The sequence below is a fragment of the Synchiropus splendidus genome, chromosome 12, assembly GCF_027744825.2.
Source record: "Synchiropus splendidus isolate RoL2022-P1 chromosome 12, RoL_Sspl_1.0, whole genome shotgun sequence".
NCBI classification, from domain to species: domain Eukaryota; kingdom Metazoa; phylum Chordata; class Actinopteri; order Syngnathiformes; family Callionymidae; genus Synchiropus; species Synchiropus splendidus.
Genome location: NC_071345.1, coordinates 6,248,664 through 6,270,633, shown reverse-complemented (window position 1 = coordinate 6,270,633; position 21,970 = coordinate 6,248,664). Strand labels below are relative to the sequence as shown.

At 41.5% G+C, this 21,970-nt stretch overlaps 2 protein-coding genes across 3 annotated transcripts; both read left to right on the top strand.

Moving 5' to 3' along the window:
- The first annotated feature begins 2,616 nt into the window (after window positions 1–2,616).
- zc3h14 (zinc finger CCCH-type containing 14) lies at window positions 2,617–8,541 on the top strand. The gene is made up of 18 exons (XM_053881664.1): window positions 2,617–2,757; window positions 3,002–3,044; window positions 3,213–3,327; window positions 3,423–3,463; window positions 3,544–3,697; window positions 3,801–3,916; window positions 4,003–4,079; window positions 4,147–4,304; window positions 4,486–4,586; window positions 4,651–4,809; window positions 5,303–5,380; window positions 5,587–5,743; window positions 6,177–6,367; window positions 6,595–6,772; window positions 6,977–7,122; window positions 7,682–7,764; window positions 8,207–8,313; window positions 8,380–8,541. The coding sequence occupies exons 1-18, from the start codon at window positions 2,722–2,724 to the stop codon at window positions 8,402–8,404; spliced, it is 1,965 nt and encodes a 654-aa protein (XP_053737639.1). The 5' UTR covers window positions 2,617–2,721; the 3' UTR covers window positions 8,405–8,541.
- Window positions 8,542–12,032: 3,491 nt separating this feature from the next.
- batf (basic leucine zipper transcription factor, ATF-like) lies at window positions 12,033–21,262 on the top strand. Of its 2 annotated transcripts, XM_053881666.1 has the most exons (4): window positions 12,033–12,069; window positions 12,788–12,915; window positions 15,793–15,897; window positions 19,564–21,262. In XM_053881666.1, exons 2-4 carry the CDS (start codon window positions 12,853–12,855, stop codon window positions 19,768–19,770), a joined length of 375 nt encoding a protein of 124 aa, XP_053737641.1. In that variant the 5' UTR covers window positions 12,033–12,069; window positions 12,788–12,852; the 3' UTR covers window positions 19,771–21,262. The 2 variants fall into 2 exon arrangements, with proteins under 2 accessions (XP_053737641.1, XP_053737640.1); XM_053881665.1 differs by lacking the exon at window positions 12,033–12,069 and having other exon boundaries at window positions 12,244–12,915.
- The last annotated feature ends 708 nt before the right edge of the window (window positions 21,263–21,970 follow it).

Here is a 21,970-nt window from a genome sequence, read left to right as displayed (position 1 = left end):
ATTGTTGTGTGTGGAGTGTATTGAACTGAGGCCAGAACTGTTTGCATGCTTGTTTATAGAGTGTCTCATTCATCCACTCGCTGATCGTAGCGTTCAGGACTCATTTCAGTCCGGATGAAAGAACAGAAACTGAGAGGTTGGTTTGTACATTTTGTGAGTGGTGACAGAAATATTTGCAGGAATATTGGTGGGATTTTTCAATAAACCGCGGTAGTCCAGAGGTTGACCCCTGAGGCACTCCTTTAGTGAAGTGGCTGCTTCTCTCAGAACTGTGACGACACCATGTGTCATTGCTCACCTTCCATCTGTGAAACACCAAACATTCAACTGCAGGACTGACATTTTAATGTTACAATCCTAAATGTATTGCATCTATAGAATTATGGGAAGAATGAAATCATTTGTGTTTCAATGCATTCTGTGTGCAATGTGCTCAACCGCAGGTGGCGTGAAAGTTGATTTATTTGGGGGTGCGACTGTATGTTGCGTTTAATGACGTCAGGATTTCTGGGATTGTGGGTGTCTTCACGATGGCCACGTGACGTTAAGTAATAGAAATGAATAGGACGTTTTTAGAACAATTCACACAACAAAAATAAAGCGACTGAACACCACTCAAATGAAGTCACTTCTCAGTTTGTCCATTCAAACCAACCCTGGAAGTTTTCCTGGAATACATTCAGCCCTTTGGAGATGCTCTGTTTGCAATTTAAACTAGAGAATGTTAAGTACTGCTAAAAGAAACTTAACAAAAATCAAAGTGGCAACACCACTGTATACACACACACACACACACGTTTGTCTTCCTAGCTCAGTGAGGATTGTCATTGACATACTTTAAGATAATGCTTTCCCCAGCCTCTCATCTAAAACAAATGGCTAAACTTAACCTTTACTCTTAACCAAACTGAAACACAATCATAATAACCAAGCTATTTTGTAGTTTTGACCCTCAAAATGACACACACACACACATATATATATATATATACACATATATATGTGTGTCTGCCTTCATATACTTTTACTTTTCCAAGTGTTTCTCAGAAAAACTGTTTTTTTACACAGACCCAGCATGAAGAAAATGAAACTAATTCAAGCATTAACTATGGTGATATAAGGAATGACGGTTCAAAAATAACTGATTCGTTGTGAAAAAGCGAAGTTACACAACAAATGATCCCTGTTCATGAAGAAAAACATAGTTTTTCCTGCTGCTCAGATGGATGTTATAGCAATCCTCACATAGTTCCAGGCCCACTGCAGCAGCTCATGTGATGAAATTAAATATAAAGTCGAATAAGGGTGACATGAAGCTTTTTTTTCCCCTGTGAACTCCTTTGATCTCCTCCTCACGGTGGGCCGTTTAAGGTTTCTGGGTCAACCCTCTGAACCTAAACTCTGGTTCTATTCTGAGGGACTCACAGACTGATATCTAATAAAAGACAACAAAAGTGCTTCACATCTGTGATGCGAACATTGAAATAAATGTCGGACAGACAGAGTGAACAAAGCAGAGCGGAAAATAAAATGGAAAAAAAAGCAGCCGACTGCCATGACTGTTTGTTAGATGTTTGTCTAGACAGTGAGCGAGATCCTTCCCTCCATTGTTGTGTGGCACTCAAATACAGAAAAACAGGATATTAATTTTCGCGGAGCAGACACGCTTAAAACTGAGTGGGAACAATGACACGTTAAACAACATTGAACATTATTCATTATAATTTCAACACATCACCGTTTGACATTATTTAGCTGCAGCATTTGCTGAAGATGTGGCATCATTCAATTGTAGCCTAAAAGTGAGCAGCTCATGGACCAATCTTTAGAAGTTAAGGAGCTGCTCTGACTTTTGGATTGACCTGGTTATGACTCATCTTTTGCTTTTGAAATGAGCTGATTTCTCAGACCTGAGGAAGAGTGAGGAACGTTTGGTGCATATGAGATGATCTCTCCTGACATCTAGAGGACAGTTCGAGTAGTGACGCAACACTGACCTGGAACTATGACAGTAGTTTACCTTCAAGTCGCACATTCAGGATTATTTCAGCGCAAGTATTCAGTGTAGTAATCTGTATTTGACATGTATGTATGTACCTTGCTCTTGGGTCTGTGGTTCATCTTTGATCAACCTATATTGTTTTGATTTGAAGCCAATAAAAGCAGAAGTACACAGCATTTTAAATGAAGGTGAAAATACATATATTAAAGTATTGCAATACAAGAGAATGTAACACGTCAGCAATACAATAAATCCAAAATATATATTTGTATTGAAATATCCTTATAGAAAAGAAATAATCGAAGTAAATATGTCATAACATAAGCAAATGTATATGTATATTTATTATACATATACATATATTTATTATTATTTGTTTTCAGAAACCTAGTTTTGTTGGGTGGAGAGTTGAATTCCAGTGTTTTAATTGTTCCCATCCTTCGTCTAAAATAGTCTAAATGTTAACCAATCGATAGTGGAACTTCTTTATTACCAGCGTGTTTGTTGAGAATTGGTAGATGCGGTTGTTTTAGGACATTATTGAGATGTCATTTGTGCACTAGTCAAGCCACATGCTTAACACCCCAAGCCGCTTGGTGGCAGTATCTTGCTCACATTTACTTTCATACCATCCGAAGAAGAAATCCCTCGTTAGCACCCGGAGTGGTGGAGTGTTTTACACTGTTGTTTACTTTATGTGATCATTTAAAACAGCTATCATGGAGATCGGAACAGAAATTAGCAAGAAAATAAGAGTGAGTCTCTCAAGACGGTTTGAGGTTTATATCTAAAACCGAATATAGACCTCAACCTGTCCTTTCTGGGTAGCATTAGCATGTTAGCACGGTTTGGCTAACACTGGACAGTTAGAGACCGGCTCAATATTACACACTACGCCATGAAATGTGTTGCTTACCCGCTGTTATTTGTGTGAGACGTCATGATGGGTTGTTATTTGTTGTTTCACCCCTCATTTTCTCTCTTCGTTTTTGTTTACAGGCTGCGATAAAGGCCAAGCTACAAGAACTTGGTGCATATATTGGTGAGCAAATGAACGCAGTTGGATTTCTTTAAAAAAAAACTCTTGGTAAAATGTGAAATTTTGAAATCCATTAAAGCGGGTAAATGGTGGGCGTCAATACCTTGTGTTTTCTAGCTTTTCTATTTCATCAAACCATGACTATTTAGCTGACTTTATTTCACGTCTTAGATGAGGAGCTACCAGATTACATCATGGTGATGGTAGCAAACAAGAAAACTTCTCAGCAAATGGCTGATGATCTCGCCCTGTTCCTTGGAAACAACACTATCAAGTTCACGGCCTGGTATGAGGAAATATTATCAACATCGATCAGCGTCCTTCCTGCTTTCACAGAAAACGTTGAGATCGCATACTCATCAGTTTTTGAATCCTTGCTAGGCTGCATGGTGTGCTTGAGAAGTTACGGTCCGTTGCTGTCGGTAAGTAAAACTGTACACAGCATGACTGTATTGTCCAAAAAAACGTATCCTTCAAACTCATGGTCTTGTTGTCTCTGTAGAGCCTGAATCTCTCAAGCATCCGTCCGACTATACTGTAACCATCAAGGCAGCTGGCGCTGACGGCAGAGCAGAAAATTCAAAGGCGTTGACGGTTACCAGCACACGCACTGACAGAACAGAAGCCTGTGTGTCCAGCTCCGCTTATGAAACAAGGTACCTGTTTTGTGACTTGTTGATGACGTGGTCCGTGACAAATCGCTGCTTCATTTTTGCCAACTAATATAATGAAACCAAACTGCCTTTCTTTGCTCATCAGACAAGCTCCTGGAGAGAAGGGTCCGTCTCGACTCACCACTGCTGTCAAACCACTGGTGGAGCCGCTCCCTTCTGATGTCATTGACATCAAGCCTGAGATGGACGACGACCTCATTGGTGAGGAATCTCGTGACACTAGCACCAACAGAGGAGGACCATTTATAGACTAGGTCAGAGAAAGTTACCAGCTGTTGGCTCTGCAGATGATTCCAGGTCGTCCGGACGAGCTGCTGCACACCAGGAGAGTAGGAGCAGCAGATCATCCAGAAGTGGGTCAAAGGTACTCTCATTTCTTGACCAGGAAATTTCCATTTCTTTTTCCTCTCTTGATGACTGATGTTTATCAGGTGGAAGTGTCACGTAAGCGTAAGGCTCCAGTTGCAAGTTCAGTGGTGCGAGTCAACCGTGAAGAGGAGGATGACAGCGACGACGTGGAGGAGGATGAAGGCCACAGAGGAAGAGGAGTGTCCAGTCGCGTGTCCTTGCCTTCCAAACCAGAGCGCAAGTCAGTGTTCAGATCAATGCAACTTGTTTGTCGAAGTTTGTAAATGCTTAATCCTAACTGATGGTTGTGGAGAATACCTTTTATGTTACTCATTATAAGTAGTTTTTCCGTCATCCATCTGTTTCACCTATAAGAGTCATGTTCTGGTCAAGCAGAAATAAACAACCATGCTGTCCTACAGGCCCTCACTTCCACCAGCAATGCAGGCCAACAGGAACCTGATTCTCAAGGCCATTTCTGAAGCACAGGATTCTATCACCAAGACCACAGCGTACCCAGCGAGTATGTACTGAAAGAATATCACGTTTACGTGGTCTGCTGTTCTGACACATGACCTTCTCCTCAGTACCTCAGAGACGGACCGCCCCAGTGGCGCCTCGCGCTCGCCTGGCCAGCAGCAGAGACGTCACTGCAGCGCTGCAGTTGGTCCAGGAGCACCTGCATACTCTGGCCCCTCAAGCACAAACCTACACTCCCTCAGAGATCCCCACCTCCAGAACAGTCGGTATGTCAGTTAAGTCGCCCTTTAACCCCACTGGGGAAAACAACGTCACTCAAGGAGGCATCTGTCATAAGAAGAGAAAAACATATTTAATACGGTGCCACTCGATTAAAATTTTGATCACAATTAATGGCAATAAAGACAAGTTAACTCATGATTCATAGGAAATTACTTGGTTGTTGTGTTGGTTTAAGTTTTTGTTTAAGTTACGTAGAGAACTGATAAAAAATATGTCTGTAATCTGCCAGTTAACTCGCCTCAAGTGCGATTAATTGAGATTAAAATTTTAATCCAATAACAGCCCAATGTTTTGATGTTCTGGTGAATGTGGTGCTTGTGATAGGTGGGTCAAATTATTAGGTCAAATGTTGAAGTATTAGGAAGTTATTCTAAATATGTGCAGGTTATAAACATGATCAATGTTTTCATATTACTTTAATGGATTAAATTTGCATGGAATATAAATATTTTATGCTAATTTTGTGTTTTGTTGTAGCACCTGCCCGATCGGTCAGTTCGCGCCTTCAGGTGCCCGCTGTTGAGCAGAACAGTGAGAAAGAGCCCAGTGAAGAGAGTGAGTTTGGATCTACTCGCTACATTCACTTCACCTTGTTTTTGTTTTCATATTATTGTCCAACAAGCTTTGTGTTTTGTAGCTGCTTGCAGTAATTCTGTCACAGTGGTCGACCTGTCACGGTTGTTTCATCATGTTGATGTCTAAATATTGAGATGAAATTCTCTTTGTGTTGTTTTACACTCACACATTGTGTCTTGTTTAAGATGAAGAAGTAACTGAAATCGCCGAGGCGAGGACCTTCGACACTCGGTCCATCATAGTGAGTCAGCCACAGCAGAGTGAGTCTCAGAGCCGCAACCTGTCGCAACCAAAGCAGAAAGAAGAAGTCCAGTCTGCGTTACCTCGCACTGTCCAGCCCAGGTGAGCAAACTCCTGCGTCTTAAACAAACAAATAATACTCAAGTGAAATGTCAATTTTCCTCTCGACTCCCCCTGCTGGTGCAGCATCAGTTTGCATGGTCTGTCTTGGAACGTGCTTCAGTTATCCAAACTGTTGTCTTAAAAGCATCAGAACTGTTTTCTTCCTGCGTGTAATATGATAAAATAAATATACAATAAGGAGTATTTGCTTCAAAGTGTTATAAATACTGAATAGCATTTTGTATTTGCTGAATTACTAAATCTAAATTCTGACAATGGAAGATTCCAAAAGAGTTGTTTTGTCAAATGCTACGAAATGCATTCTCAGATTTCCAATTTCAGCTATTTATTTCACCCACATCTTACTGTATATTGTGTTTATCACAGCCAGCCTGTGAACAATGTCACATGATGCTTCTCTGTTTTCCTTTAGCAACGTTAAGGAGCAGGAAAGTTCCGCCAGCCCCAAGTTCATCGTGACACTAGACGGCATCCCGAGTCCGCTGGGCGACATCACAGACTTCGACATGGAAGATGAGTCCCACCCATCCAGGCTCACAGATGCTTCAGTCCAAAGTGGCAAGATGCTTGAAAGTGGAGACAGAATATCTCAAGCTCCACCAGGTAATAACTGCGTCATTACAGTCAGCTTCTCTGGGGTGATTCACGGAAACAGCTAGATCTGTTGCAACACCACTGAAATTCCAAATTCCTTTTAATGTGAGATTTGTGCGTCACTACCTTTGTGTACTTTTTCGTCCTGAAGGTTAAAGATGAACACACAGAATACAAACCAAGCTGCTAAACTCACAATCCCTGTTGTTGTCGACTGTGTTTTCCTCTTGCATTAGATATGATGGAGGATGAAATGATGGAGGATGAAATGATGATGATGATGATGGAAGAGGAAGAGGATGAGGAGGAGAGCATCCCGTATAAGAAGCAGAAAGGCCCGGAGCGCTGCAAGTTCTGGCCCGTGTGCAAGACCGGAGACGAGTGTCCGTACCACCATCCCACCACCCCGTGCAAGTGAGTCTTCACATTCCAGGTTTCAGGTTCAGTTCAAGGGAGGAAACTGGTCAGAATCAGAATAGAATTTGTTGCCATGGTCAGTGGGGTCCCACCAACTAGGAAAGTGCTTCGAAATAAAGTGATGTTAATAAAATAAAATAAAATAAAACAACAAATGCTGATCTTTATTATCGTTTGTTGTTGTTATATTTCCTCCCACAGAACCTTCCCCAACTGCCAGTTTGGGGATAAATGTCTGTTTGTTCACCCCAACTGCAAGTTTGACGCCCGCTGCACCAAACCTGACTGTCCCTTCACTCACGCCAGCGTCAGGAAGCCAAAACAAGCTGCTCCAGTTCAGAGACCAGGTGAGACGTCGGTTCGCTGTCGCCCCCAAGGGCCACATTAGATGCTGCCAATAGGAGAAAAGAAAAGGAGCCTGAAATGTAACGTTGTTACTTAAGTATATAACAAGGAGAAAAAAAATAGGAGCACGTTTGCTGGAAATGTATAATTATTTCATTTTTTATTCGTTTTATTTAAAGATTCTCAATAAAAATAAATATTGAAGGACCTTTTTTCAGTGGTGAATATCTTTATTTTCAGTATTTTTTTCATTTTAAAGAGACAAGGAATACTCTTAAAATGAATATTGTTCCAAGTAATATCATTTTACATTTCAATCTAACCAGTAATAAAATAAAAATATGGGTGAAAATACATACCTAAAAAGAGTTTAGAATTCAAAGTAAAGGAAACAGTACAATTACTTCTGTGGTCTTGCTCCAACTCTGTCTTAATGGTGCTGTAGGCGGACAGTTGACTGTCTCTCACTGGGCACATTACAAACAGAAACAAGCTCCTACCCTGAGCACAAGTATTTCTGTTGATGGTCTTTGTAAATCTGAGCATTCAACTCTTTCACAGCGCCACCAACGGTTCAAACCCCCAACGCTTGCCGCTTCTTCCCAGAGTGCAAGAAGATGGACTGTCCCTTCTATCACCCAAAGGTAACCCATCATCACCAGGAGGTTTTTGTTTTTCCCCTCAGCCATGCAAGAAGATGAGCGCAGAATTCGAATCGGCGCAATAAGGGGCATTTCTGTAATGTGTTTTGCAATAGCAAATGAGGAAGGACAGGGGTGAGTTTTGGAATGACTGAGACGTGAATGTTGAACCTCATTACATCAGATTATTTTATCAGATGTGGGAGGCTGGTTTGCGCGGAATATTCCAGTGTACTGCGCATGAGGTGTTTGCGTGCATGCACTAGAAAACCTACATCAGAAAGACACAGTATTGCATCACCTCTTTTAAACTGTGTGTATAGTGCAGTGGCACATGAAGACCAGTGGGGTGCACTTCACTTTGCTCAGCTGGAGGCCACTTGGCGCCTTACTCACCATAAATCCATGTGATAAACCAGACCTAAGATGCCGCTTTGCTCTGCAGCCTTGTCGCTATGCGGGCGCCTGTAAACGTCCCGATTGTACCTTCTTCCACCCGAACGTATCTGTGCCTCCGAGACACGCTCTGAAATGGTCGAAAGCTCAGAGCAGGTGAGTCAGTCCTCCCAGCCCTCGCCGCTTCTTTCCACTGAACTAACGCTCCTCTTCCACCTGCAGCACCGCAGAAGTCGCCCAAATGTGAAGAAGAATGTCCGCCCGGGATTTTATATAGAAGACTTTCATTTCAATATGCGTGATACTGTGTGAAGCGTTTTAAAGCAGAGATTTTCTACTTATTCCTTTTGACTTTGGTCAGTATTAAAATACAATCAGCAGCAATCGGCTGTGATGTCATTTTTCTGCTGAGGAGAAGAGGGCGCCAGGTGAGGAGCGCAGACGCGTCACTGCGCGGCGTCAGGAGGGGGCGCTCTGCTGCACAGGAAATAACTTTCACACCAACTGTAATAAACACTCCGTCAGACATCAAAATACATGTGAGCGGAACTGATAAGAGAGTGACTTCATTTGCTCAAGCATTTAAAACGTTTACACTGGATGCAAACTGGCAACATGACATGGGTTGCCACGGTGATGTGCTGAACATTATGACCGTCTAAGTTTGGAGTTTGATTATTTCCCAGCGACAATTCTACTGTAAAAACGTCCTTTTTTATCGTGGCTGAGAAGACATTTACAGACTTTTCAAACAAATTTTCAAACTCTTGGAACAAAATTACTAATAGCGAAACAGAACATGTACAAATGTACAAACGTCTTTAGCAAACAAGTTGTTTGTCAATGCGTTTCCAGTTTATGCAAATTTGCCGAAGAAGGGGACCAAATGACGGAAGTGGTTGCTGGAATGTTCCACTTGGACCAATCGCGGGGGATCGTCATTGGGAGTTGACGAAAGGCTGAAAGATGTTCAAATTTACAAACTCTGAAAACACATTTACAAAGTTGGAAATACAATTACAAACTCTGGAAAAAGTTGTAAGTTTGTTTGAAGTGTTGTGAAATGTGTTTTGCACCTCTCAGCCACTGTACTTGTTTCTGGTTTGGGCTTCCATGGAGCCTGTGTTTCCTCGTGTTGCTTGTGCACCACTGCTGCTGGAACAGCAGCTGATGGTTGTTGATCACAGGTGTAACAGGCAGAACTCTGATCCTGGATGGGAGACGCGATCCTGCCGACAAGCTCGTGGTCAACATTCACTCATCTTCATATTGTGAGTCAGCATGTCTAACCCACTTGTCCAGAAACCAAGCTCAGATGAGAAGATGATGATGACGCTGACTAAGAACGACGCATTTATTTTAGCCTGTTCAAGAAAAAGGAAGCAATATTCTTAGAAAGTCGAAACAGACATTCGGTCACACATGAGTTCTTCACCGGGAAGTAGAAGAAACAGTCAGAATAATGAAGTTTTACATGACATGTTTCACCTGTTGCAGTGCAGGATGAGACTTGCTGGTCTGTATCCAAGGACACTACAAAGGTATGCGGGTATAAAGCTAACAACATTAGCGAAGACGCCTTTATGAAGAATGCTAGAGATCTTTGAGATCATTTGGGTGAAGGGTTCATAGCAGGGGAGCCACTCTTGGTCAAGCAAGGGGCCAACATTTCAAACACTAGCCGAGCAAAATGTGTGTCTCATTCCTGGTCTGGAGGAAAGTACTTTAAACACAAACCACAGCCAGAGACCATTTCGCTTCACCCCATCAGTCGTCCTCCATCACTGACAACACAGACTCTGATTCTCTTCCATTCCCATCTTCGATCGAGTTCCCTGTTACCGGCTTCAATTTTGGGGAATTATTTCTTCATATGTATCCGTCTTACAGGACTGGAGGGGCCAGGTTTGGCCCCTGGACCACAGAGAATACAACACAAATCGTTTAAAGGTACACTTCCTCCATGTTTCTGAGCAGGAAACAATTTACTTCTGTAGTTTGTGTGTTTGAAATATACCTTTTATGATATTTTGTTTGAGGCTCCCATGTTGCCTTCTGGCTCAGCTCTTTTCCCCCCCCAACTCAACAGACACTTTACTCTGTCTCTCTGTGGTGAGTCGAGTGGTCGTCCTGCGCTGGTCTCTGCCCCTGCCTCTCGTCCTGGCTAGCTGGGACGAAACTGAGTCTTTTCCGCTCGACTTACTGTACATCTAACTTCTCTGCTGTTGTTCTCTGCAGTGATAAACCAAGAGCCTGAATGAGCTGATGGGTATTAGAAATGTCCTGGTGGCTGCGCGCGATGGTGGAACATGTTTTTGTGTGGGAGGACTGTTCTGCCAAGCAAAGCTGCTTTGGTCCTGATTTACTCAGTTTTTTTTTCTGAGAAGCTCGGCCAAATGCTTCACTCGTGACCGAGCTGAGCTGCTCTAAGAAAATAGGGCATCAATATTAAAGTCTTCTGAACCTCATTTATGGGAAGGAGTTGTTTACTGTGATGCGGGAGATTTCATCTCGATGGCCGAAGTTCTGTTCGCAGCAACAGGAAGCCGTGGTACACTTCTGGAAACCACTGCAAAACGTGCTGATACTGATAAATCTGTCGACCTGCGAGGTCTTGGGGCGTTCTGTCTCTGGGGGATCCGGTCGAAACCAGAGCATCGAAGGTGGGAATGCCCTGGCTGCTGGCTCACCACTGACTGGACGGCTGCGTTACACCAGCACTGACTGGAATCTTTCACGTGCCAGGAACTATTTTTAGTCTGTTTCGATTGAAGAAAAAAAAAAAAACACCTCTTTTCGCTTTCAAAACAAGGTTCACAGTCTGTGACACATGACTGTGAACCTTGTTTTGAAAGCGACAGCTCCAGGTCAGGAACACACCGCAGGAGTTGTAGCAGCAAAAGTAGGCCGTCAGGACGGTGGTCTTTTTTTTTTTTTTTTTAAGGTCAATCTTGTTTGTTATCAGCGTCGGCGTGTGTTACGCATTTGCTTGAAACATCAAAGCCTTCCAGCAGTGAATCACTGTTACACATCAGTGTGCAGACGTGCTTCATGAAGCTACATTGCGAAATAGAGACACAAAGAAATCCCCAAAAGGCCCACTCACTGATAAAGAACCGCACGTAAACCAACACTTCAACATTTCCCCACACTTCAACAAGAATCCCAGAGAAGAATGAACTATATTACATTTTACAGGTCTGATCTTGAAAGTGATAAAGCTATGTTAGCTTTGGGGCTAACTTTAGACTGAGACTTAGACTTTCTTTATTGTCATCGCACAAAAACATATCACTATATTACGGCAACGAAATTTCAGTCTGAGGCCTCCGGTTTCCAAAAACAAAAGCTATATGTCCAAAAATAAATATGAGCTAAATACTTGAAGATGTACAAAAAATATATATATTATATACTAAATATAAACAAATAAACAGTATTTGCAGCTATTTTATTGTTACCATGTACAGAAAACTTTAGAGAGGATTGAAAGTTTATGTTAAATATCAAACATTTATTCATGAAATAATCTGTTTCATTATGTACATTTATCTTTCTCAGCACGTTAGCGAGCTTAGCTATTGCTAACGTAAGGAGGAAGCGATATGTAAACACTGCGCTGATCTCAAGTCAAAGGAAAATGAATTGAATGAATCCAAGCTCAACGTCTAGTAATCTTAAATCAAGCTGAATTTAACAAAATAATCTGTCAATATTGAGATATAAGGAGAGATATTTAGCGACAGTGACCAGCACTTGCTCTACGTTAGCATTTGTCCTGTAAAGAAGTGTATGAGGGCAGCAGGTGAAGTGAGGATAAACACTTATTTAATGAATAGAAACGAAGTTTGGATCACTCATCGGTATCGGTCCTGCCACCACTGGCGTCAGCAGCACTGCGATGGCGCATCTGTAAGTGCACATCTTTCAATATTGACATTTCATAAATGCAAAGTTAAGGTTGTTCGTGTGTGAGTTTCATAGTTACGTAACAAAAACATGTTTTTTTTGTTAGCTCACGTAGCGGCTAATGTAGCGCCTAAGTTAGCGACAGAAGCAGGTGTTTCACATCAGCACTTTCTATCAAAAATAGATGTATAAAAACGAGTAGAGATATTTTGCAGCGTGCAAATTAATATTTTCAGTTACAATTGAGCTTAATGTATGTTAGAAGCTTAACAGTTAAAATGAGTAATCCAAAAAAAAATCCCCAAATTAGGGTGTTTTGCTCGCAAGTTAATACAATGCGTCGCCTCATATTTCAAGTCTGTTCTTTCCTGCTTTGAATGTCAACGTTGCTTGAATTTGAATATTCTCTTCAGTGCCCACTCTTATCTGAAATGATCTTTTGACACTCGACGTGTGATTTTTCTGGAGTTTTCCTCGGCGCGTTCCACCAGACACGTGACTTTCACTTCAGCGCGACCTCCATCACTTTACCAGAAGCCACATCAGCTAGAGTGACATAGATGTCGGTGAGTTTGCGTGTCAGCGAGGAGGGAGGGAGTGTGAAAGAGAAGGAGGGGGAAAAAAAGAGAGAAGTCATTAAGAAGTGCAGCACCAGACGCTGCTCAGCTCCTGTCACCGACACACACACACACACACACACTCTCTCTCTCTCTCGCTCCAGCTCGCGCTCACCAACCCCGAGCAGAAGTGGACAACGATCCGCAGTTTCAGCCGTCGAGGTCGGCGATGGCTCAGGGCTCCGACAGCAACGACACGAGTTACAAGTCGCCTTCACCTGGAAGCAGAGCGGTGAGTCCCCGTCACCTTCAGACATGAACTCGGTTCCTCACTTGTCAGGGACGCGCTCTCCTCCGCGCGTGTGACCCACTGCTGCTCACCTTTCTCGTCCGTGCTCGATGAAACTTCACCGCCAACTGCGTGCGATGAATAAACACGGCTGTGTGTATGAATGAACGAGAGGGGTGTCACGGACTTCCACTGCTCAGATGTGGACTCATCGTGACTCCAAACAAAAATAGTGTGCGCATGTCAGGGTCCTTCCGTGACCCCTGTTTGGACGCGGTTGGCCTTTGACATGGATCAGTACGGTCGCATCCTGGATACGTGTCGTTTCTCCGCATGAAGATTTTATCAGAATCGCATGAGAAAACAGCAGGAAAATATTCTAATTTTTAATACGTTCAGGGCCAAAAAGCTAGAAAGTGGATGTTCAGTTGGAGGCATTATGAGCTATGTTATTGTATCTTTTGGCTAACACAAGTCAATAGGTCTGAGACTGGATTTTTGTTTTGTAGTAACATCATTTTTAAATAATTTAAAATCATTTTTGAGGAAAGATTTATATTGCCTTTCAAATAATAGCTATATTGCCTGTCAAATAAAATAAAATAATATAAATAACTCGTCCTTACTTTGAGGAGTAGTAAAGTAACTAAAGATTTTCAGGTTTTTGTTTGCATCAGAAGCCTGTCGCTTCTTGGCTAAACTCTGCAGTAAAGTGAGTCATGTTTAGGCTTCGCATCGGTCTGGTCAGCAGAGAGTCACGGCTCAGGTCGGCCTCATTCCTTAGTGACTCGACCCAAAAGGAAATCACAAGGTTCAGTGTTATAAAATCAGTTTGTCATCGACATCATTCAGACACCTCATCTGTTTACGTTTCCTCATCCGCCACCATCTCACTTGTTAGTGTAAAACCGACTAATTGCACACTCTGGTTTCCTCCCACAGTTGTAACACATAATGATGTGACACATCCCCAGTCTTGAAATAAGAGAAACAAGCAACAAGAGATGCTTATATATATATATATATATATATATATATATATATATATATATATATATATGATGGATGTATATATATTCTTAAGAATTTGTCCAACTTTTAGTGTTGTGAATGTTTCAATGGACCTTTATTTATAGTTATTGTCTTAAAAGACAGCATTTTGAACTGTATTTTTGTTTGTGCATTAGATTTCACAGATTAAATATTAGTATGTTCCTAAAGTAAATCGAAATTTTATACATTTGAAGAACTAAAAAAATATTAAAATATTCAGCCTCAACTGACATTTTTATTTAGTAATGAATAATGTACTATGTAGATGTCACACGACAATAATAATAATAATAACAATAATAATCATGAGGTGAGAAGTATGTTTTTTTTTTCAATTCCAAAATTGTCCAAACTAGAGGTGAAGGTAGAATAAAGACCACATTTGCTCTCCACTCTTGAACTGGATGTGTCTGTCCTCTTCTGTGTCATTGAGTGTCAGAGTTTGTGGTGTTCCATTTTTCTCGCCTTGGTCTTGTTCTGTTGGCATTTCCCAGCAGGGGTTGCCACAGCCAGTCATCCACCTCCACCTTAACCTATCTGCAGCATCCTCCCCTGTCATGCCCACCCTTAGACTAACCGCAGCTAAACCGACCTCAGGTCAGGTTCATCATGGTTTGTGAACTGGGATGTGTTTAGTTAGACCTCAGTTTTCCCTGATAAAACGTTAGTTTTGGCTTAGAGCTTAACTGAGAAACAGTTTAGGTTGAGCTAACCAGAACACAGTAGCACCCAGCATGGGCCACTTGCAAAAAGTAATGGCTGAATAACCCAAAAAGTGGATGTGTCATCTCTTGAAATTAAACAACCAGGACATGAAAGAGGGTGTGTGATGATGATTTAGGTGTAACGTGTCGGGACAAACTGCCAGCAGCTTCACATGCGGCCTGACGGCGGCTCCAGTTGGTGAGTCACCTCCAGAGTTGGACCGATGTTTGGGCACCGGAGCATTTGTGTCTCGCACATATATCTGCTGTGCAGGTGCAAAGATAGGACACTAGCAAGTTAACTGTTTCTGGATTTTTTTCCTCACTAAATAAACAAGAATAATATTATTATAGTGAGCCTCTCACCCTAAACCTAACCATCCAAAACAACTGGCTCTCTTGATCTCACTTAACCCCAGTTATAATGATCGGTTATTTTGAAGTTTTTACCCTCAAATTGAGACCTGGACTCAGAAGTAGGTGTGTTTCCTCGAATTAGTCCCCTCATGTACAGCTACAAAGGTACACACACATGAGGTTCACAAGAGCTTGTGGAAGTCTTGACCTAAAAATGCAACTTAAAAAACACGTTTTTATCTCAAGTGAAGCATGAGGAATACACGCGCAACGTGTTTAAATGTATATTTGCCTTGGCATGAAAACAACATTCCTGTGTCTGGTGAATGGACACAATGGCATCAAAACTGAACAGATAGCAGCTGCTGCTGTACATTATGGGACTTATACTGTACTATTCTATGGAGGGAGCACTTTTGTATCACCATTTAACCACCTGACACAAAATAATGTTATTTATCTAACATAAAGGGATGAATTCAGAGCAATTGAATAAAATAGAAAGCAAAATATACATTTAGAAACAGTATATTCAGAAGTAGTGCTCACATACAGCACAACACCTGTAAGATAAAAGCGTCAGAAACTGAATGTGATGGTATTTTCAGAGATGAAGGTGGTTGAATATCACCGAACATGAATGTGGCTTACGCTAGTGAGTTTCAATTATCACTAACTTATCAGCGGTGATTCATGATGATGATTCATGTGGAGGTTTCTGCAACGGAGCGTTGATGGTGCGACTCACTGTCCAATCATTTTCCAGAGCTCCTCGGATGACATGAAGAAGGTGATGAGGAGGGAGAAGAACAGAATCGCCGCCCAGAGGAGCAGGATGAAGCAGACTCTGAAAGCCGACAGTCTTCACATGGTGAGGCGACAACAAACTCTGGATTTATTCAGAGGAATGCAGCGTAAATGGAGGGTAATAAGAGTGTAGGATTAGGGAGCGAGCGCTGGGATCTTTTGTGTTTCAAAGTTGGCCTCTGTTTCCCGGTGAAGGAAATGCAGTCGCCCAGAATAAAAGCCTTTTCACCCGGAGCAACCGCTCTGTGACCCAGACGGGACCCACCAACAGCATGCGACACTCCCTGCCTCCTTCACTTCCAACTCTTCCTAAATCTTTTTTTTTTAATTCACGATAAGAGGCTGTATGAAATCTGATCGAGGGCCACAATTGGCCCCCAGGCCATAGTTGGGATGCGCTGTGTGAAAGCAATGATGTAGTCCTCAGTTTACATTTGTTTCTTGAGTAAATGAATCCAAGGTAAAACAAGTGAATAATGGACAGGGGTCCATACTTGGTCCCCTCACTTTTATACCTCTTACTTTTTATTACATTAAATATACGTTTTTTAATTTGGGGCATCTTGTTTGTTTGTATTTTTTTGTTTGACTTAGTGGATATTTTTTATGTTTTCATTTGATATTTTTTATTCCCCCGCCTTATTGTGAGCTTATTACCACATTAAGCTTTGCACGAGTCAAACTTTTTAGAATAAAAGTTACATAGTCCTGGTTTTTCCTCACGTTTCTTTGGTTGATTTATTTGTTCCCTCCATCTAATGTTTTCTGCTTCCGTTTGTTTGTGTGTTTTCAAAATAACGTGAAAAGTTATGGAGGGATTTGGATGAAATTGAGTCTGAAATGCTAATAAGCATCGATGAGCTAGTTCATTGAATTGCTGAGGCGTTTTTTTTGTCCAAAATCTTCTAGGAGACGAAAGAAAGATGGAGGCAGAAATGCCTCAAATGTCTCATACACTTCATGATTTCATTTTCATTTTTCCATCCCCTACTATTGTCGCCCCTCAGCAGCACTTGAGCAAATGAAAACCCCAAACAGTTGGTCACGAGTGATTTTAGGACTAGTGGCATCTCAGAAGAACACTGGTCTCTAGGTTCAGATGGTGGTGTATTTACAGACTCCCCGGTGACCATGTGGCGATGTGTCATGGCTTTAGCAGCTGCACACTGAGGCTTCACGAATAAATTAACATTTGTGGGCTTCACTCACACCATTCAGACACTGAATATTTTTAGAGAGGACACTGTCACATCTCATTTTGCAGCTTTTCGCTCACTTTCAGCTTTATTCATTTTTCGACGTAGATGACTTCATTTTTGCTTCGCAACATGAATGTATTAGAATATTGATCTGACAAATCAAACCACACAGACCAACACTCATGCAACACGCTGGGATGCCACCTGGCTTTAGCCTCAAGTAGCTCAGGCTCCTGTTTTAATGCTCCTGTAAGCATTAAAATAAATAAATCAATTACGAAACGTATGGGGCTATAACCGAGACATTCCATCAACACACAACAAAGGAGCGGTTACTGAAAATCACATCTAACTTTGACAAGATAAGGAACCTCGCACAATTGTCTCCCAACGCTTCTCACCCACAACTTCTTTTTTTCTCCGACAACAACGCCGATGCTAAACTTCAGCTATTAGTCTTTAGCGACGGTTAGCAGAATGCTACTCATTAGCATCAGTTAACTTGACGGCTAACAGATCATATGTGGGCGGAGCTTGGACCTTCCTGTTTCTTAGTAGCCGCCGGCTAATATGGCATATGTAGGAGGAGCTTGGACCCTCCTGTTTCTTAGTAGCCGCCGGCTAACAGAGAATATGTAGGCGGAGCTTGGACCTTCCTGTTTCTTAGTAGCCGCCAGCTAACGTAGCATATGTAGGTGGAGCTTGGAACTTCCTGTTTCTTAGTAGCCGCCGGCTAACGTAGCATATGTAGGTGGAGCTTGGACCTTCCTGTTTCTTAGTAGGCGCCGGCTAACGTAGCATATGTAGGAGGAGCTTGGACCTTCCTGTTTTTAGTAGCCGCCGGCTAACGTAGCATATGTAGGTGGAGCTTGGACCTTCCTGTTACTTAGTAGCCGCCGGCTAACGTAGCATATGTAGGTGGAGCTTGGACCTTCCTGTTACTTAGTAGCCGCCGGCTAACGTAGCATATGTAGGTGGAGCTTGGACCTTCCTGTTACTTAGTAGCCGCCGGCTAACGTAGCATATGTAGGTGGAGCTTGGACCTTCCTGTTTCATAGTTCGCAACTGGTTGCAGTAGTTGAAGGTGGAATTCAGAGTTGCCTCTGAGCCACACCCCCTCACTGAGCTGGCGTGTGATAGGTTAAACATTTTCAGACTTGGAGAGAGTTTCTGTCCTTTTCAGTGCTTGATGCGTCCCGGAGGCGGTAGAGGTCTGTTTACTTTGACAGATCACTAGATTATAATTCAGTTATTCACCAATGACATTGCATCTTTATCATGTGAAGATTGAATATTTATTTTCATGCAAGGATTTTTTGAATTCCTAACAGTTGATTTATTGCTTTCAAACGGCTGAATCCAGTTCAGGAGAGACCCTCGAGTGTCTTCCATTCACTGACTGGCTGCCACTTCACGTTTTACATGTGCTCTTAAATAGAACCCCACTCTATCGATTCCTTGTAAAACTGATGGACCGCAGACCCACAGTGTGCGGTTTCTCTCGTATGTCTGACAAGATAAACAGGAAGGCGAATTTTCCCTCACGATAAGACGAGTTTCCTGTTTCCTCAGTAGTATTTTATTGTCGCGCTGCGCGCTTGAGGTAATGTCGAGCACCGTGGGTTTATCGGGAGAAAAAGGAGGTTGACGCTTCTTGTAAACAGTGGGCAGTGTTTCGCCAGAGCAGGGGTTTGCCCAAACCGTGTGATGATCAGAGCCGCTAAAGATCACACTACTCACAGATGACCTTTACGGTGACTCAGTGGAAGATTCTCTCACTGACAATAGCAAGAAACAGAATGTAGATGAGGTGATTCTTTGTTTCATCAGCTTCCTTTCTCTCTGCTATTGATTCTGTTAAAAACAGAGTTTGTTTTAACAATGGAATGTAAGGAAAAAGTAGGAAGGTGTTTGTTTAGTAAGAAATCAATAAATATCTTGAAAAATAAACATTTCACAGAGAAAGTGATCTTTCAATAAATAAATTATAAGTTCACAAATTATCAAAATTACCACACTGAAATATAATATCCATTATTATGGTTTTTTTTTAAGCAAAAAATGTCGACCATAAATGACCTTTCAGATTTCTTGGTAAACAACGTTTTACATTTAAACCCATTGGAATTGAGCTTAAAATGCTGCATAATTTCGTTGTTAGACAAAAATGAATTTAAAAAAATGAACAAAAGAAATAGACATAACATGAGTTCATGCCTTTAGTTGGCCTTTTTTCCAACATGAATCAAGGTAAAGGGCAAACGGCTTTGTCAAAAAGGTCATGATAATAGGAAAGAAAGTCAAAATTTTCAAATCAGCTCTTTATAACTGAATGGAAAACGAAAAACAAATGGAACATGAAACTAGAAGGGGAATCAAAGTCCTCATATGACTTCCTCTAAAATAGTTTCTGCAGTGAAAGTTGTAAATATACATGGAACCATGTATGAAAATGAAACTGTGTGCTACAGACTCACTGCTCATCTGCCTCTTAGATTTGCGCACCTGACAAAGACCCCTTGTTTTGGCAGGAAAGCGAAAACCTGGAGAAGGAGAATGAAGCTCTGAGGAAGGAGGTGAAGCAGCTGACGGAGGAGGCCAAATGCCTGTCGTCCGTGCTGAGCAACCACGAACCTCTGTGCACTGGTCTGAACCCCCAGACCCCAGACCTCCTCTACCCCGCCCACCACAGCAACTACCACCACCAGCACATCTCTCTCCCACACTACCAGCACTGACCAGACCGACCGCTCGGCCGACCACAGACAACAGACCTCAGTGTTTATGACTGGACACCAATGCCGACAGTACTGAAAGCCATCTATGCCAGCAAGCACCCGAAATCCACAGCTCTTTATTTTGCTTCTGCTCCTCAGCTAAGTGAAGTTAAAGTCACCAGTGAACTCTAGTGCTGCAAATCAGGTGGAAGACCTTTCTCTCCCGCTCCTTTATCGAGGGACACAAACAAGCTTAAGTGTTGCTCCAGGTCCTAAAGTCCAAAAACACAACGGAGAAACCACTAAAATACTCTCTTTACATCTCTGTTCTCATCATTTCCATTCGCCGATGTCCTACACTGAAATTTCAACGTCCAAAAATGTTCTCATTTTTTTCAAAGGTCTAGTATGCGCTTCATTTTTTAACTTCATGGTGCCATTTCTCAGAAGTATTTTTATGGCTCAAAAGTGTATTTATGTCCTATTTTTTTTGTTAATTAAATTAAGAAAAAAAGAAACTAAGGTGTCACAAAAACATGTGTCTTTAAGTGGTGAATTTGTCCTAATAATTCATCATAAAAATAAGTGAATTGCAGTTGTTAAATATTGTTATTTTTAGTTACAAGTGCCCCTCACTCGAACTTGTGGTTCCGTGCGGGGTCCCGTAGTTTGCAGCTGATCAATACCAGGCGATGGCTTGTTATTTTGCTTGTATTCGTGGCGCTATTTGAATATTCCACTTCTTGGAATTGTATTCGTAAAATTCTGATTAGTTTTGTGAGTGAAATGCTGTGTTTTCCTTTTGTAAATGGAGCATATTTTTTTTTAAAAAAGAAGATGATTCCACCAATTTTCCACCTCATATTGGTTGCTGGAGTAACTGCAGGAGCAAAGAGGCCCAGACTTCCTCAGGAGCATCCTTTACACTGTTAAAAATAAAATATATTTTTGTATAATTTGCTTCGCTTTAAAAACAAACAAATCTACATGACAAAATATGGAGGTTTTATTGACAATAGCATGTTATAAAAGCATGTTTTCAAGCGACGGTTCCTATCTTAAAAGTATTTTCATAAGTATTGCTCACTTTAAATCCTTGGTTCCATGTCACTCGTAGGAGGGCCGAGCCAGGAGTTGTGACAAGGGCAAAACTGAATTCCAGTCTTTGTTTACAAGAAAGAGCTTACCAGCGCTGATGAGTCGTCTCAGGTGATACAGTTATTTTGCTCATTCGATGTGTCATATCATTGTCATCTATTACAGTTTATGTGATTTCTATTTTTTCTGATTGAATAATGCTCAGGAGACTTTGACCGAGTTGAATGTAAAGTTTGTACCAAAGTGTGACGCACAACCGATGGTACTGGATTGTGGGCATTTTAAGGTTCCAGACATTGTATTTATTAAATGTGCTGCCATTTGACCTTTCATTTGTTTCTCCCTCTCATTTTTTAAAAATATAAAAACAATTGACGACCAATGTATTTGGTCAATCTCAATAAAAAGTAACACATAGGCGACAACAACTTTTGTGAAAAGTATGGAATAAAAAAGCCGCACAATTTCAGTGCATGACTGTTTATTTTTTACCATTGTTTGACTCACCAATGGGACAATAATAATAATGTAATAATCCTGGACTCAAACACAAACCATGTTAAACTCTGCAGTATAGAGCAGATGAAAATGAAACATCAAAAGTTGTTTAAAAATTCAGGGTAATTTTGGTCTTTTTCTTCACAATTTATAAAAAAGTGTTAGGTCCTGGTAGGTTCCTGGTGTTGCTCAAACCTCAGGCCCTTTTCTTTACATGACAAAAGCGCCCCTTCTTGAACCCAGTTTATTCCTTCATTCGTACGTTCTTGCGTAAAGAAGAAGCTACTTTATCACTTCCATTCATGAATTTTGAAAGTCTTGAGGCCGGATGGGAACCAGCAACCTTTTGCTTCCCGGCGATTTGTGATTGAATAATGCTCAGGAGTCTTTGAGTGAGTTGAATATAGAGTTTGTACCAAAGTGTGATGCACAACCGATGGTACTGGATTGTGGGCATTTTATGGTTCCAGACATTGTATTTATTCAGTGTGCTGCCATTTGACCTTTCATTTGTTTCTCCCTCTCATTTTTTAAATATAAAAACAATTGACTACCAATGTGTTTGGTCAGTCTCAATAAAAAGTAATATTTAGACGTCAACAACTTTAGTGATGACAAGCTCCAT